The 12,747-nt window shown below is 36.4% G+C and overlaps 1 protein-coding gene across 1 annotated transcript in view; it reads right to left on the bottom strand.

The window, feature by feature from the left end:
* Nucleotides 1–2,408: 2,408 nt before the first annotated feature.
* Nucleotides 2,409–12,747, bottom strand: part of LOC149802657 (sodium- and chloride-dependent glycine transporter 1-like) — a 43,112-nt gene continuing 32,773 nt past the window's right edge. The window contains exons 6-13 of the mRNA XM_089952022.1: nt 12,491–12,594; nt 10,837–10,964; nt 9,504–9,616; nt 8,290–8,421; nt 5,684–5,783; nt 4,978–5,078; nt 4,029–4,199; nt 2,409–3,319 (exon numbers count right to left, since the gene is read on the bottom strand). Coding sequence (XP_089808148.1) covers nt 3,167–3,319; nt 4,029–4,199; nt 4,978–5,078; nt 5,684–5,783; nt 8,290–8,421; nt 9,504–9,616; nt 10,837–10,964; nt 12,491–12,594 — 1,002 coding nt within the window. The 3' untranslated portion in view covers nt 2,409–3,166. The remainder of the gene's footprint in view (nt 3,320–4,028; nt 4,200–4,977; nt 5,079–5,683; nt 5,784–8,289; nt 8,422–9,503; nt 9,617–10,836; nt 10,965–12,490; nt 12,595–12,747) is intronic.

The following is a 12,747-nucleotide window of genomic DNA, read 5'->3' as shown; positions in this document are numbered from 1 at the left end:
AACGTCTTAATGCTGAGCGCCAAGCGAGGCAGCTGTTAGTACCATTTTTGTAAGTCTTTGGTATGACTCGGCCGGGGATCGAACCCACGACCTCCCGCATCCGAGGCAGACACTCTAACCACTAGGCCACCAGAGCGGTATATTTGTTCTGTCCACGCGAATATAAGAATACTGTTTTCATCAGCTATTAAACAAAATAACACTCAGATCAAGTTTAGTAATTGATGATAAGTTTATAGGAAGAACGTATTTCGCAATAAAAGGACAACTTGGTATCTTGTACATCTTCAAAATTATTCATTGATAGTCCACAATAAAACATCGAGAATGATTTATTGCTGTACATTTCAAATTATTCAAAAATGCCAGACACGTTTGCAATTTTATGAAATCCGGCCATATTGGGTGAGAATGGCCGCTATTGCCGCTGCAGATAATGGGGGAGTACCGTCAGCAGCGATGTGCACTTTATGGGCTTTTCACGGAATCTACCGCCGAGATATTGTAGATAGCTGAGGCTGAGAACATTTTAAGGAAAGAATGTTTGACAACCAGTTCTAAGATGAGAAAAATGTACATGTTAGAAAGAAAACATCAGCATTGACAAACAAGAAATGCAGAAAATAAAAGAACTAATCTCACTGCTATACATGTCTCCAAATATATATAAAAAAATCATATCACCAAAATATTTTAGAAAGCATATATTGGACTGACGGAAGTTTATTACTGTAATAGTGCACAGTTTTGTAGAGTAGTTTCCGTAGAATAGTTTCACAGTGCATTTTTACGTTTTCAGCGCGACACGTCAACATTAAGTTTGACGTATGGGTTAGACTCGCTCTAAACTTTTGACTGCGAGGGACAGAAGTTGCTCCGTTTTTGCCATGAGTTGAATTTTAATTAGGATTCGCGCGGATAACGGTTTGGCCATCTAAGAGTACAAAGTTAACGCACGGTCGATAGCGGTAAAGTGCCACTAGTTGAGACGAACCAGAGAAAATTTTAGGAAGTCCTGGGCCATTTGAAACAAGTGTCATAAAATGATACTTTACAGAATAATTATTAATAAAGACGGATGAGAAAAGCTTATTGTAAGTTCGATGGAAGTGATACAACTTTTTGGCGGATAAAGAAGTAATTCTGATTGGATAAGCTAAAAGATGCGGTGGGTGGATGTGTGTGCGTGTGTTTTCCAAGAAAGAATGCAGGCTTTTAAAGTAATCTCGATCGCGATATTAGTCAGTCCAAGTTTTTCAACCGCGGGGGGAAATTCAAAAGGGCTCTGAGATCAGTAGATGGTACTCTTCTCGTTAAATAAATTGTCAAAAGGATATGTGAATCTGGAGATTTTTTAGATCGGTATTGAGAGAAGGTACAAAAAAAGGAATTCTCTGATGATAAGCGAGAGAGGGCTCGGGAAGGCAAGACAAATGTGTCCATCCCTTATTGCACAGTGGAAAAGAGAGCGCAGTCTGCAACCAAGCGTTCGATTAAGAGGCTAGAGAGGGTGGGAGAAGGAAATAAAGAAATGCCAGCCTATCACCAGCAGTGATTTGGAAAAGACCGGAAGCACAATGTTGTGCTATGATGCCAAAATTTCAATTTAGCAAAATTGTGTAACTCTGAAAAAAGTGAATCATTCAGATGTTATGTTCGATTTCAATTTATTTAGGTAATTTATTACATTTTTTGTTATATATTACAAACGGAGGCTCATGTTATTCTATTTTATTATATATCTCTAATTATCATTCCATCCAATAATTTCATAATTTATTGCATTGTTTACTCGATCCGGCCACTGCTACGGTGGCCTAGTTGTTAGATTGTCCGCCTCGAATGCGAGAGGAAGCGGGTTCGAACCCCCGGCAGAGTTATACCAAATACTTATAAAAATGGTACTCAGTTGCCTTGCTAGGCGCCCAGCATTAAGAGCTTAGTGTTAGGACTGGTCGGCTTGGCGTTAGGATAATATCAATGGGTGGGATATTTTGCTACACGCCTGCGGCATGTTGTCCAAGTGCTAGACATTACAATAAACTGCAACACTGCATATATCGTAGCGATATGACTGATTTTTTTTAAAAATCTACGTTACAAATCCAAATCACACGAGCGCGCGCTCGCGCACGCAATCCGGGCAATAACACTCTCGTCCATCATCTCCTGGATAACGATAACCAAAATTATAAGGAGTGGGGGAGATCACACATCACCTCCACCTCCTGACCATCACTGACAAAACTGCTCATTCTATATTGTCTATACTAACGTTTCTTTTTTTACAAACTGACCAACAGGAACGTTGCTTATTGCTTGTCATAAAATTAGATCAAAACATCACGAACAGTATTCAGAATAGTCAATTTCCTAGAGGGAAAAGAAGGCAGCTTGGTAATCCTGGCTCAGTGATGCTTTATTGTTTAAACTGGGTACAGAATAATAATAACACAATTAACACAATAATTGCAACTGGATATTATCTAAACTTATTTTAAAAAACACATATATTTCCAACTAATTCATGGATCAGTATTATTTAAAATGCTAAATGATATTACGATACCGTATTGACATACTTCTAATGTAGTGATAAACGGCTGTTCTGACTTCCTTTATAGAGATATATCCAAAGGACATTTTCTAGTTTCGAATTAAAAGTTTTGTGAACTCCACACCTGAACACGGTTTCTTTTCGTTATTCTTTGAAACTAAAACTTAAAGTGGATTTCTTCTTAATTATACAGTAGGGGTGAGTACAAAAGTATTTTAATTAGCATTGTTGCACTATGAATTTACAGCGGTGGAATTTAACTAAATCAGTGGATAGTTGTGGATTGGCTGAATGATCAAAATAAATCTAATACAAACGGATCGTATTTTGCCTTTACGTCAGTAACTGGAAACAACCGAGGTGCTTGCTTTTCGATGGAAATGTCAAACATTATGTTTAAATTGGAAATGCATAAATCATGTGAACCAAAGTAACATTTTCGATAACTGAAAAGTCCCCGCAATTTGCGAACGAATACTGTGCTGGTACCGAATTTGGATATGAAATACGAGACTAAAAGTGTACAGTCACAAACCTTACTAATATCAACTAAAACAATACTTAGAGGTTGAAAGGAGAGATAGACTGAACACGCTATTGGTATGTGATTCAAATCAAGGGCGTGTCTTGGGTCCCTATTAGATTGGATTTTGCTCTTTTGAAAAATGACTCTTTCTGGTCACATAGGGTTATATATTCTTTCCTAGTTTTCCGGTCATTCGGCCCCCATTTTTGTGTAGGTTCAAGCAAATTTTTCAGTCTCTGAAAAAGAAACAGACATTACTGAACACAAAATCAAATAACAAAGTCATAGATTACACATACAAACGTATTTATTTTTTTAAGCAATCGATAAATATAAGAATAGGGAGGATATGTTGTTATTTATATTTGATTTATCCTGTGTGATTTACTTTTGTCCGCGATTGAGACTAAAGATTTGGCTTATCTGATTTTTGTCAAGTTTTTGAAATATTTACTAAAATCAGAGTTTTTCCGTAGGAAATTATGTTGTCTTTTGTCAAGTGAAATTTAGTATATTTGGTTTTTGTATGATAAGTTTTTTTTTCTTGTTGTGTTCAGATATAATTTGAGATGAATCATTTATTTAAATTTTTCATTGGAATTACAAAGAACTCATTGATTTTTGTACTAAATAACTACCTTGGAATTATTATGAATACATTCAAAGACATTCTGGATTATATCATTGTGATACATCTAGACTATAAGTACATCAGTACATTCAAGACTACTGGTGCATCAATACATTCAAGATTATTGGGATTCGTTTGGAACATACAATACTCCGGACTTGTGATAGAGCATTTAGCATTATGTGAGATTCAATTCAAGATACTGTGTCGCTTGAATTTGCAGCTATTTGGTTTAGTTTCGCTTCTTTCTGTTACATAGTGTAAGACCAAAAGTCGCAAGAACATACAAAATATTAGATAATATATTTACCTACCATGTTATATGATCCAGATGTCGTACTACATTGCCTTATCATAGAAATTATGAGAGGAATTATGGGAAAGAATGCCAAGAAGTTGCCAATGGCAATGGCATACGGTTTGTACTTGTATCCGTCCCCATAATCCGGCTCTCCATATGAAGTCATTCTCAGAATGAAACAAATCTGCAACAAAAAAAAGTAATAGGAAAATGATAAAATAGTTACAATCCCGGGGCAAAATTGTAGGCCAATTTTCCTCTGACCTAAAATTTGCTTTATATTATATTATGAAATTTCAGACTTCTTCACACAAATATGGACAAATAATTAAAGGAGAGAAAAATATTGTTAAAAAACACATCAAAGCAAATCAACAAAACAAAACACATTATTATTCAGATTTGCCATATACGACATTTTGCAAGTAACGGCGGCATTTGGGTCTTTGAAAGAAGTAATTTGCCATAATTTGCAATACCAGCAATTTGACGACATGGGGACGTGTTTCGTTAGCTGTGATTGCTTTATGAAAATGTCTGCCACACATCCTTTTTCAAAAGTTAATCATCTCTTTATGGCGCTGTATCCTTTTTTTTCTTCCTCAAAACACATTTAGACTTAAATTGTGTTGGTGATTGCCAGATATAACATCCTTTTCCTTATTTTGGCTAGTGATTATTAAAATTAAGGTTTATGCACTGAAAGATTAAAGATAAATTGTTATCAGATGAATGGCCAGTAAATTAGCGTATGGGGATAAAAAAGAACTAGTCTTGCATAATAGCAAGTTTGAGTTGAAATATTGGTCTTTCAGTTGCAATAAACAGGTTCTTGTTTCAAGAAGTTGGTCCTTTCAATTACCATTTAGTTTAGTTATTCTGTGAAATGTACAAGAATAAGATCTTTTTCGCATGTGGGCATGAGCGTGCGCGTGCTGGCGATCGGGTGTGTGTAAACTTACTGTAACAGTAATCGGCGTTAGGATGCAAATCATGGTCCTCACAAAGACGGAACTATCTTTACCAGTCATTAATTTGATGTCATTGCTGAGTCTGTTAAAGCCTATGGTACAAGAGAATGCAGTTATAAAAATAACAGTTGTGATAGACGTAGCGATGTTATCATTATTAATCACTGTTGTCCTACTAGATTCGACCAAAAAGCAGGTAGAACCTGAAGCGTAAACTGCTGAAGTATACCGTGTATATCAATGGTATTATGGGATGGATATAATAATAATAATAATAATAATAATAACAAAATTTTTAAAATCCATATATTCACATTATTTTCAAAGAGAATCGATAGATTATTTAAAAGGTAGCAATTTCCACTGAAAATGGCACAGTATTGTCAACGTCTTCAACTGGTTGTTAGATGAAACTGACTTAACATTATCTTTCCGTAACAATAAATTATTTTCTGTTAAGATAAAGGTGCACCTTAATATGGAGTCTGCCTGTCATAAATAGCTATTAACTGGATAATCCATACGACATATATTTAACAGAGAAATTAAAATATTCAAACATATTATGAGGTCTTACAAGCAACCACTGTTGCAAAGTTGAAACATTAAGTGTACAACGGACATCAGTTCTTATCTAACTTCCAAATTCAACTACAATTAGATCGATTTATTTTATATATAAGTTATACATTTGTACCATAGATCCATCCGAGAACGATAACTTCAACAGTTGATCCGAATAGTAAGCCGATAGAAGAACTGTACCAGTCAAACAGTTGGAAAAGGTATATACCACCCTGAAAGCATATGCACATAGATAATAAACCAGTCTATTCGTCTCCGTACTCTTGTGTGGAGGCTGTTTAAAATATCAACATGCACATTCAAAATAATATCAGTCTAAGAACACTGGTATAATTTATTATCTTAAGTTCCAAAATGGTGACATAATTCTATCTTTCAATATAAGCGTGCATTTTGTATTTGTGAAACGTAATGGCATAATGGATCCGATTCGTAAAATAAACCCTCGTAAAATGGACCCGCTTTAATTTCGTAATGTGAGGAATTCGCAGGATATTTTGACGTACTAATGTTTAGTATTTTGAGAGAGGAATAATTCTGTGTATTGGGTATCTCGGTTTTGTTTCGTTGTATATGGCATCAAATACTGGTCTGTGTCTTAGAAAAGTACCATGTTAAATCATGCATATGTGAAGCAAGGAAAACAATGCAAGTGTGAAATTAGACACTCCTGCATTTCTGGTTGTTCAGTAGAGTAAATCTGTTTGTGGTATTTGCGCATTTAAGAATACTTAGTTGCCATGAAAGTTGACTTGGGGTCCTTGGAAATTGGGAAAGACTGACCTCAAACCTCACGCAGATGTTGTTTGATTCGTTGGCAGTGAGACCACTTGCGTGTTCCATTATTTTCTGAGTATTTTAATAAAGCAACAACAAAATGGTTCAAACGCTTGGCCCCTTTGATTTCTTATTTTTGTATGATTACTTGCTAAGATGAAGTTAATAAGTCTTAATAGAAATTTGAAATAAGTAAATTCGTCGTTAAAATGTTAACTTGTACTTTTCAAAACCCTAAAATTGCCCATGCCCATTGGAGCACTTTGGTTGTTAAATATTCAGTTTCGGAGGTGCATAGCTTTTGCATGTTGTCTAGCTCTTCAATTTCGAAGGTAAGTCAATATTGCATAGTCCGCAATTCCATAAGGCCTAAATGGTAGTGGTCAATTTTGCAAACGGAACTTAAAGAAGTTTGATGTTTAATAAGCAAAGTTTGTTTACAAACGGTAAAATGTATAATGTGGGACATTCTTGAAATCACCCAGCATTAGGTGAATGTTAACATAATCAAATAGAAAGTGCCTGGAACAGACAAATTGATTACTGACAAAAGTAGTTACCTTGTTCATGTGTGTGTGTGTGCGCGCGCGCGCGTGATTTGGACTTTTTTAACGTAGTTTTAACAATTTTTCAGTCAGATCGCTACGATATCTGCAGTGTGGCAGTTTATAGTGATGTCTAGCACTGGGGCATCATGCCGCAGACATGTAGCATGATGTCCCACCCAGTCACATTATCCTGACACCAGGCTGACCAGTCCTAACACTAGCCTCGTAATGCTGAGCGCCTTTGTAAGTCTTTGGAATGATTCGTCCCGGGATCTAACCCACCACCTCCCGCATCCGAGGCGGATGCTCTAACCACTAGGCCATCGGAGCGTCCTTGTTCTTGCACAGCGGCCGGATTGTCTAATGAAAGCATTACAAACCTGATACGAGAGCGTTTTCTGAGGGAGATACGTAGATTACCATAAGTGGCTACAGTATAATTACTGATAATAAGATGCCGCCATGTTGAAAGACACATTTGACTAAAATAAACCTTTTCCTCTAATACTGCTTTTATAAAACTGTATAAAGCTCCAGAGACATTATCGTAGCAGCTATCATTCACAGCTGGTTTTCTTGCCTGAGCTGCTTTACAGATTGATTAATTTTTTTAAACCAAATAAGATTGAAAGCTAATATAGAAAACCCCAAAATATTCCGATTGCCTGTGACTTAGGAATGTGAGACGGAAATCGGAAGACCATTACATGAGAGAGAGAGAGAGAGAGAGAGAGAGAGAGAATCACATAATCCTCACGTCGTCTTCGAATAGTATAAAGAAAATAAAAACACAAAAAAGCCTATCACTATTAACAATTTTGTCCAATTTTGTGATTTTTATGAGTATTTGAAGTGAATGACTTTGCTTTTGCCAGGTAAGAACCAGTAATAATTAAAAATAATTACAAAAAAAGGCATAATGAAACTTTAAAAAACCTTAAACAGAATCAGAACATATTTTAATAATGTTTAATTCTTTTCTGTTCCTTTGCTTGTTATGACGTAGGAAAAGAATTCTAAATTCGTTTCTTCTGAAGTTTTCATTTTGTTCGGCTTGACTTTATGCTATCGTCATTGAAACCGCAGATAGTATTATCCTTATGTTTAAATGGCATTTAGTGGTTTCTATGCCGGCATTGTAAAATGAATGTTTTCTTACTATTATATAATTAAAATAACAAGTCATTATGACGTTTGGTCTATACATAACCACATAAACACGGATTGGCTATTATGATGTGTCCTTTGACAAGAAATTTCTCTTCCCAATGAAGTTATCACTTTTAAAGTGTTGATGTGCCGTAAATTACTAAATACAAAACAAACATGAGTAGAATACAACGCTTCATTCTTGAGAAACTAACAGAATTTAAATTGATACCTTAAAACTTACATTTGTGGTAAAAGGTAGTCCGAATACAAATAAGATAACGTTGACTCCTATAACGACATAAATTTTCCATCTGAGTAAGAAGTGGGGGAAGCTGTCTATCAATGCACAGACCACAGTCTCTGCCATACCGAACTGGAACAAGAACATCAGTTGTCTTTAAAACAATTACCATGACGACAATAATCATGTAGCAGGATACGCTTATGATACAAATCTTCAAATTACTGTCGTACCCATCTAAGGACATTGCTTCTTCGAAACTGGGATGTAGGATCTGTCAGAGAATATTTAAATTGCACTATTTTCTATCAAGGCAGTTACAATGTGTTTTCTTTAAACAAGTGGATTTATTTAAAGTGGAAAGAAACAACAAGATTATCAACCCTATTGTGATGTGGTACTGTACTAATTCATATGGATGCAAGCCCGTAGGAATTAACATAATCAGTCATGGGAGATAGCTCCTAAGATATGTTTTTTCCTAGTTTTAAGTTGTATCTTTGAGTCTTGTCAAATGTACTCCTTCAGCATAATTATGTATTCTCTGACAGGGATATACAGATTCTACATTTCATGATTGTAAGAAAGCATTTTTAGTATCAAATGTATTCTTATCACATGTAACAATGCTAAACATGTACATTTACAAATATAATACACGATAGATTCGTACGAGATGGCAAGACCTTGACTCAACAGGTGTTTTGATAGTCAACTGATTGTAAGGCATACCTTAGGTCAAATGTCAAATACTTGAACATCGCCCCTCACCCCAAATTGTCAAAAAAAAAACATGTTATTTGTCATTTGAAACTAGCTTTTATGAATTTTTAAAACAACTCATTTGAAAAATACAAATTATTACTTCCATGCAGCTTTAATATTATTGCAAAAACTCGCAAAGGCGGGATTTACCAAGGCTGAAATTGCTGCTATTGTTGAATAAACCAACGGTATTTGAACATATAAAAGCTGAAAACTGTATGCCTCTGACAATGAAGCAGTTAAAAGGACTCAGAAACTAGAAGAATATTGGTTAAAGTCGATGCAAACATACTTTAAAGCGAGCCTAAAGTGTCAGATAATTGGGATTTGGCAACTCTGCTGAAAATATCAGTTGGATTTGATCTTGATTTCCATATCAGCAAAATATCAAAGGGACTTGAAGAGATAAGGTTAAAATAAGTTAGACTTCTATTACACAGTCTACATACCATAGAATCCAGAAATACCGTGATGAGCATGAAGAAGAACAGCACTCCCCAGAGCTGAGGCATCGGCATACGACTGACGGCTTCTGGATACACCACAAACACAAGTCCGGGGCCTGAAGAAGTTAAACGGTACTTGTAGCAGTAAGATTTAATAACACGTCAGCACAGTAATGGCCCTATGATGCAGATTAAAAGTAAGATTTGTTACTTTAACCGAATTGGTAGCTCCAATTATTTTCTCCATTTTTGAAACGTCTACATACTTGGACGTATTGCCATTAAAGAAGACACTGATTCTGTTGAACTTAAGGATTTGTTGACGACATTTTATTTGCAAAAATGAAATATTGTTATGGGAATTTGGGATATCCAGGGTGGTGATTTTGAAATAGAGAATTTTACAATATTTGCAACACAGAATTTGTATGCTTCTTGGCGAGGACGAATTAGTTTGTCATAAGGTTGAATGAATTTGGTTTATATGCGTGCACTGGTTGGCATTTGGGCCTATTCAATGCGGGATTATATGGATTAGAAGACAGCTGGGTAGAATATTAAAACGCCAGTTTTGTTTGTCTAAGATAAAGTGGTGTTTAATTTGCGCCAAAACAAAAGCATTTTAGGGGAGGTTGTGAATGCTTCCAGATAAAGTCCAAGTCCCTGATTTTGTGTATCAGATCAAGCAACTGCGGACACGATTTAGAAGCTGATCCGTACATATCTGAGCTATGATTAAGTTTATATTTTGTATAAAGTGGTAGCAAGACCTTCGGGTCTGCTCCCCAATCTGCCTTTGCTATGAATCGTATTAAATTCAGGACTTTTCTATGTTGAATAGGCTATTAATATTTCTCTCGCATCTGAAAACATCGAAGGTCTGAGAGTAGTTTTTTGGACAGAACATATCAGAAGAGGCAGTCATTTACCATTCGTTTGATGGTTTTGTGAAATACAGGTGCGTGTGTGTGTGTGTGTGTGTGTGTGATTTAAATTTTAACGTAGATCTAACAATTTTATCAGTCATATCACTACGACGTCTGCAGTGTGGCAGTTTATTGTGATGTCTAGCACTGGAGCATCATGCCGCAGACATGTAGCTCATCGCCCACCCAATCACATTATCCTGACACCAGGCCGAGGTGGATCATTTGGTTCTCTGAGAAGAAAGATCAGAAGGAGGAGGAATAGAAGGAGTACGATAACAGCTGACCCGTTCTGGTGCGGGTTTGATTCGTACCCGCGACATCTAGAACGTGAGTCCAAAACTCTACCCAAAGATTCTAAACCCACACACACACACACACACACACACACAAGATCAACAAAAACTGACCTGGTGCTCCTGCCACAGTCAGTAGAGGAAGGTTGGCCTCTTTTGCCATGAATCCTATCATAGAAAACACTACCAAACCACCATATAAGGATGTAAATCCAGCCATAAAAATGACGATGAAGGTTGCACTGGAAATAAAATAGATTCAAATAAAATTACACTTAAAATTATCTACAGTGATAGCAGCGATAGGTTAAACTCCATGATCATTACACCTGCTACACCAAAGCAATTTTGAAAATTATACTCTCTAATGACAACAATATCAGTAATAACAAAATTATCTCCAATATTATCCAACATCATGTTGCTCATCAAAGTACACTTCTCCACTACAGTATATGCTTTTACAAAATGTCACCGGTACTAAATTAATACTAAGACAAATCCCAATCTGGAAAATTCTGTCATGAGTGAAGCAAGCGTATTAAAAACCTTGCAAATACACGGGTCCTTAGATTATATAAAAATTAGATACATGGTCTTAATTTCTAAATGGCATTCGCGTTTGCAGTGAGAATTTCAGTAACAGATGTGTCTGTTTACTGTAGAGAAAACAGCGGCGGATCCATGAAGGCCTGGAGATCCCACCCCCCACCCCCGTCAAAATGAGCGCAAAACAACCGGGACATCTTAGAGATTAAGTTTCCTTTACAACTTGATTGATAATAGCATGCCTGGATACGTGTAATATTGCAGGATCTTCAACACTAGTTTTCTGCCTTGTTTTCAGTCAAACCAGATCCCTCGCCTGCTTGTTTAACCCCCATCCCCCATGTTTCTGGATCCGCCACTGGAAACTGACCATTTTTACGGGTTAGCATACATATTTTGGTGTTAGACCTGGGACAGGTTAAAAGTTCTATTTTGTAATTGTTTGTTCGTCTAGTGTTACGCACACCTCTGTCTTCACTTTGAACAAAACTATTTTTATGATTTTGACCCACTTTAGTATCAAGCTAGCATCAGGTACATGTTTAAAAACTCACACACACACACCAAGAAAAAAACAATGTCTCCTTCCTTCGTTAATATGTTCTATACTAAAGAAATTGGCACAATAAGCAAAGGTTATTGACAATTGACGCATGCTAGGTGTTAACCGATGTTGAACTTCGCTGCTTATCAAAAGTAGAAAATGCAGTGATCTTTTTCAAGGTGCGAATCTTTATCTAATTGTTCTAGGGATGAGCAAGCAGTAAAGTTCACTTGGCACAATTGTACCCGACAAGGATGAAAGGACGAGAGGATGAGAGGATGATAGGACGAGCGGTTCTTTTGAGTCTTATCATATATTGATTGTCACTCCATTTCCCAAAACTTACGCCATCCCCACCCTCTAAGAGATGGGAAGGGAGGCGAGAATGGAAGGGAAAGTATTGGCAATGTGAATAAACTTTCGCAACCAACGAATAAAGGCGATAAATGTGTAGAACATCACAAAATGTGTTCCAATGTAATTGATCCACATATAAATTCTCCAAATGCGTTCTTCGGAACTTTTTGTTCTAAATTTCATCTGTTTTTCTCTTAAGAAAAGCTTTTGAAACAAGAAGTCAGTCCACAAATAACGTATAAACTTTGCACTACTTAGCGACGGGGATTTGGGGTAGGGAAGGGTAAGATGGAAGGCAGTCTGAAATCGGGTACTTGCCTGATGTTTCTTTGATGAAACTTGTTATAGCTGGCCATCGTTATAACTCCTCCCCAGCACGGCCCCAAAGAATAAAACACCTGAATGGCAGCGTCAAGCCAAACCTGAAAGTGAACATTATAATTATGAAATCAATCGAATTGAACCGAAATGGGCAAACCTCGAATCTGTGAAGACACTCTTGCTCTTTTAAAAGATAGGTGAAATTGTGGAGGTGGGAATGTTGTCGATTTATTGCCAATTTTCAACACATGACA

The sequence above is a fragment of the Sinohyriopsis cumingii genome, chromosome 3 (assembly GCF_028554795.1).
Source record: "Sinohyriopsis cumingii isolate HCF-2022 chromosome 3, ASM2855479v2, whole genome shotgun sequence".
Classification (NCBI taxonomy): Eukaryota; Metazoa; Mollusca; class Bivalvia; order Unionida; family Unionidae; genus Sinohyriopsis; species Sinohyriopsis cumingii.
The sequence above is the reverse complement of the archived record's forward strand: the minus strand, read 5'-3'. Positions and strand labels throughout refer to the sequence as shown.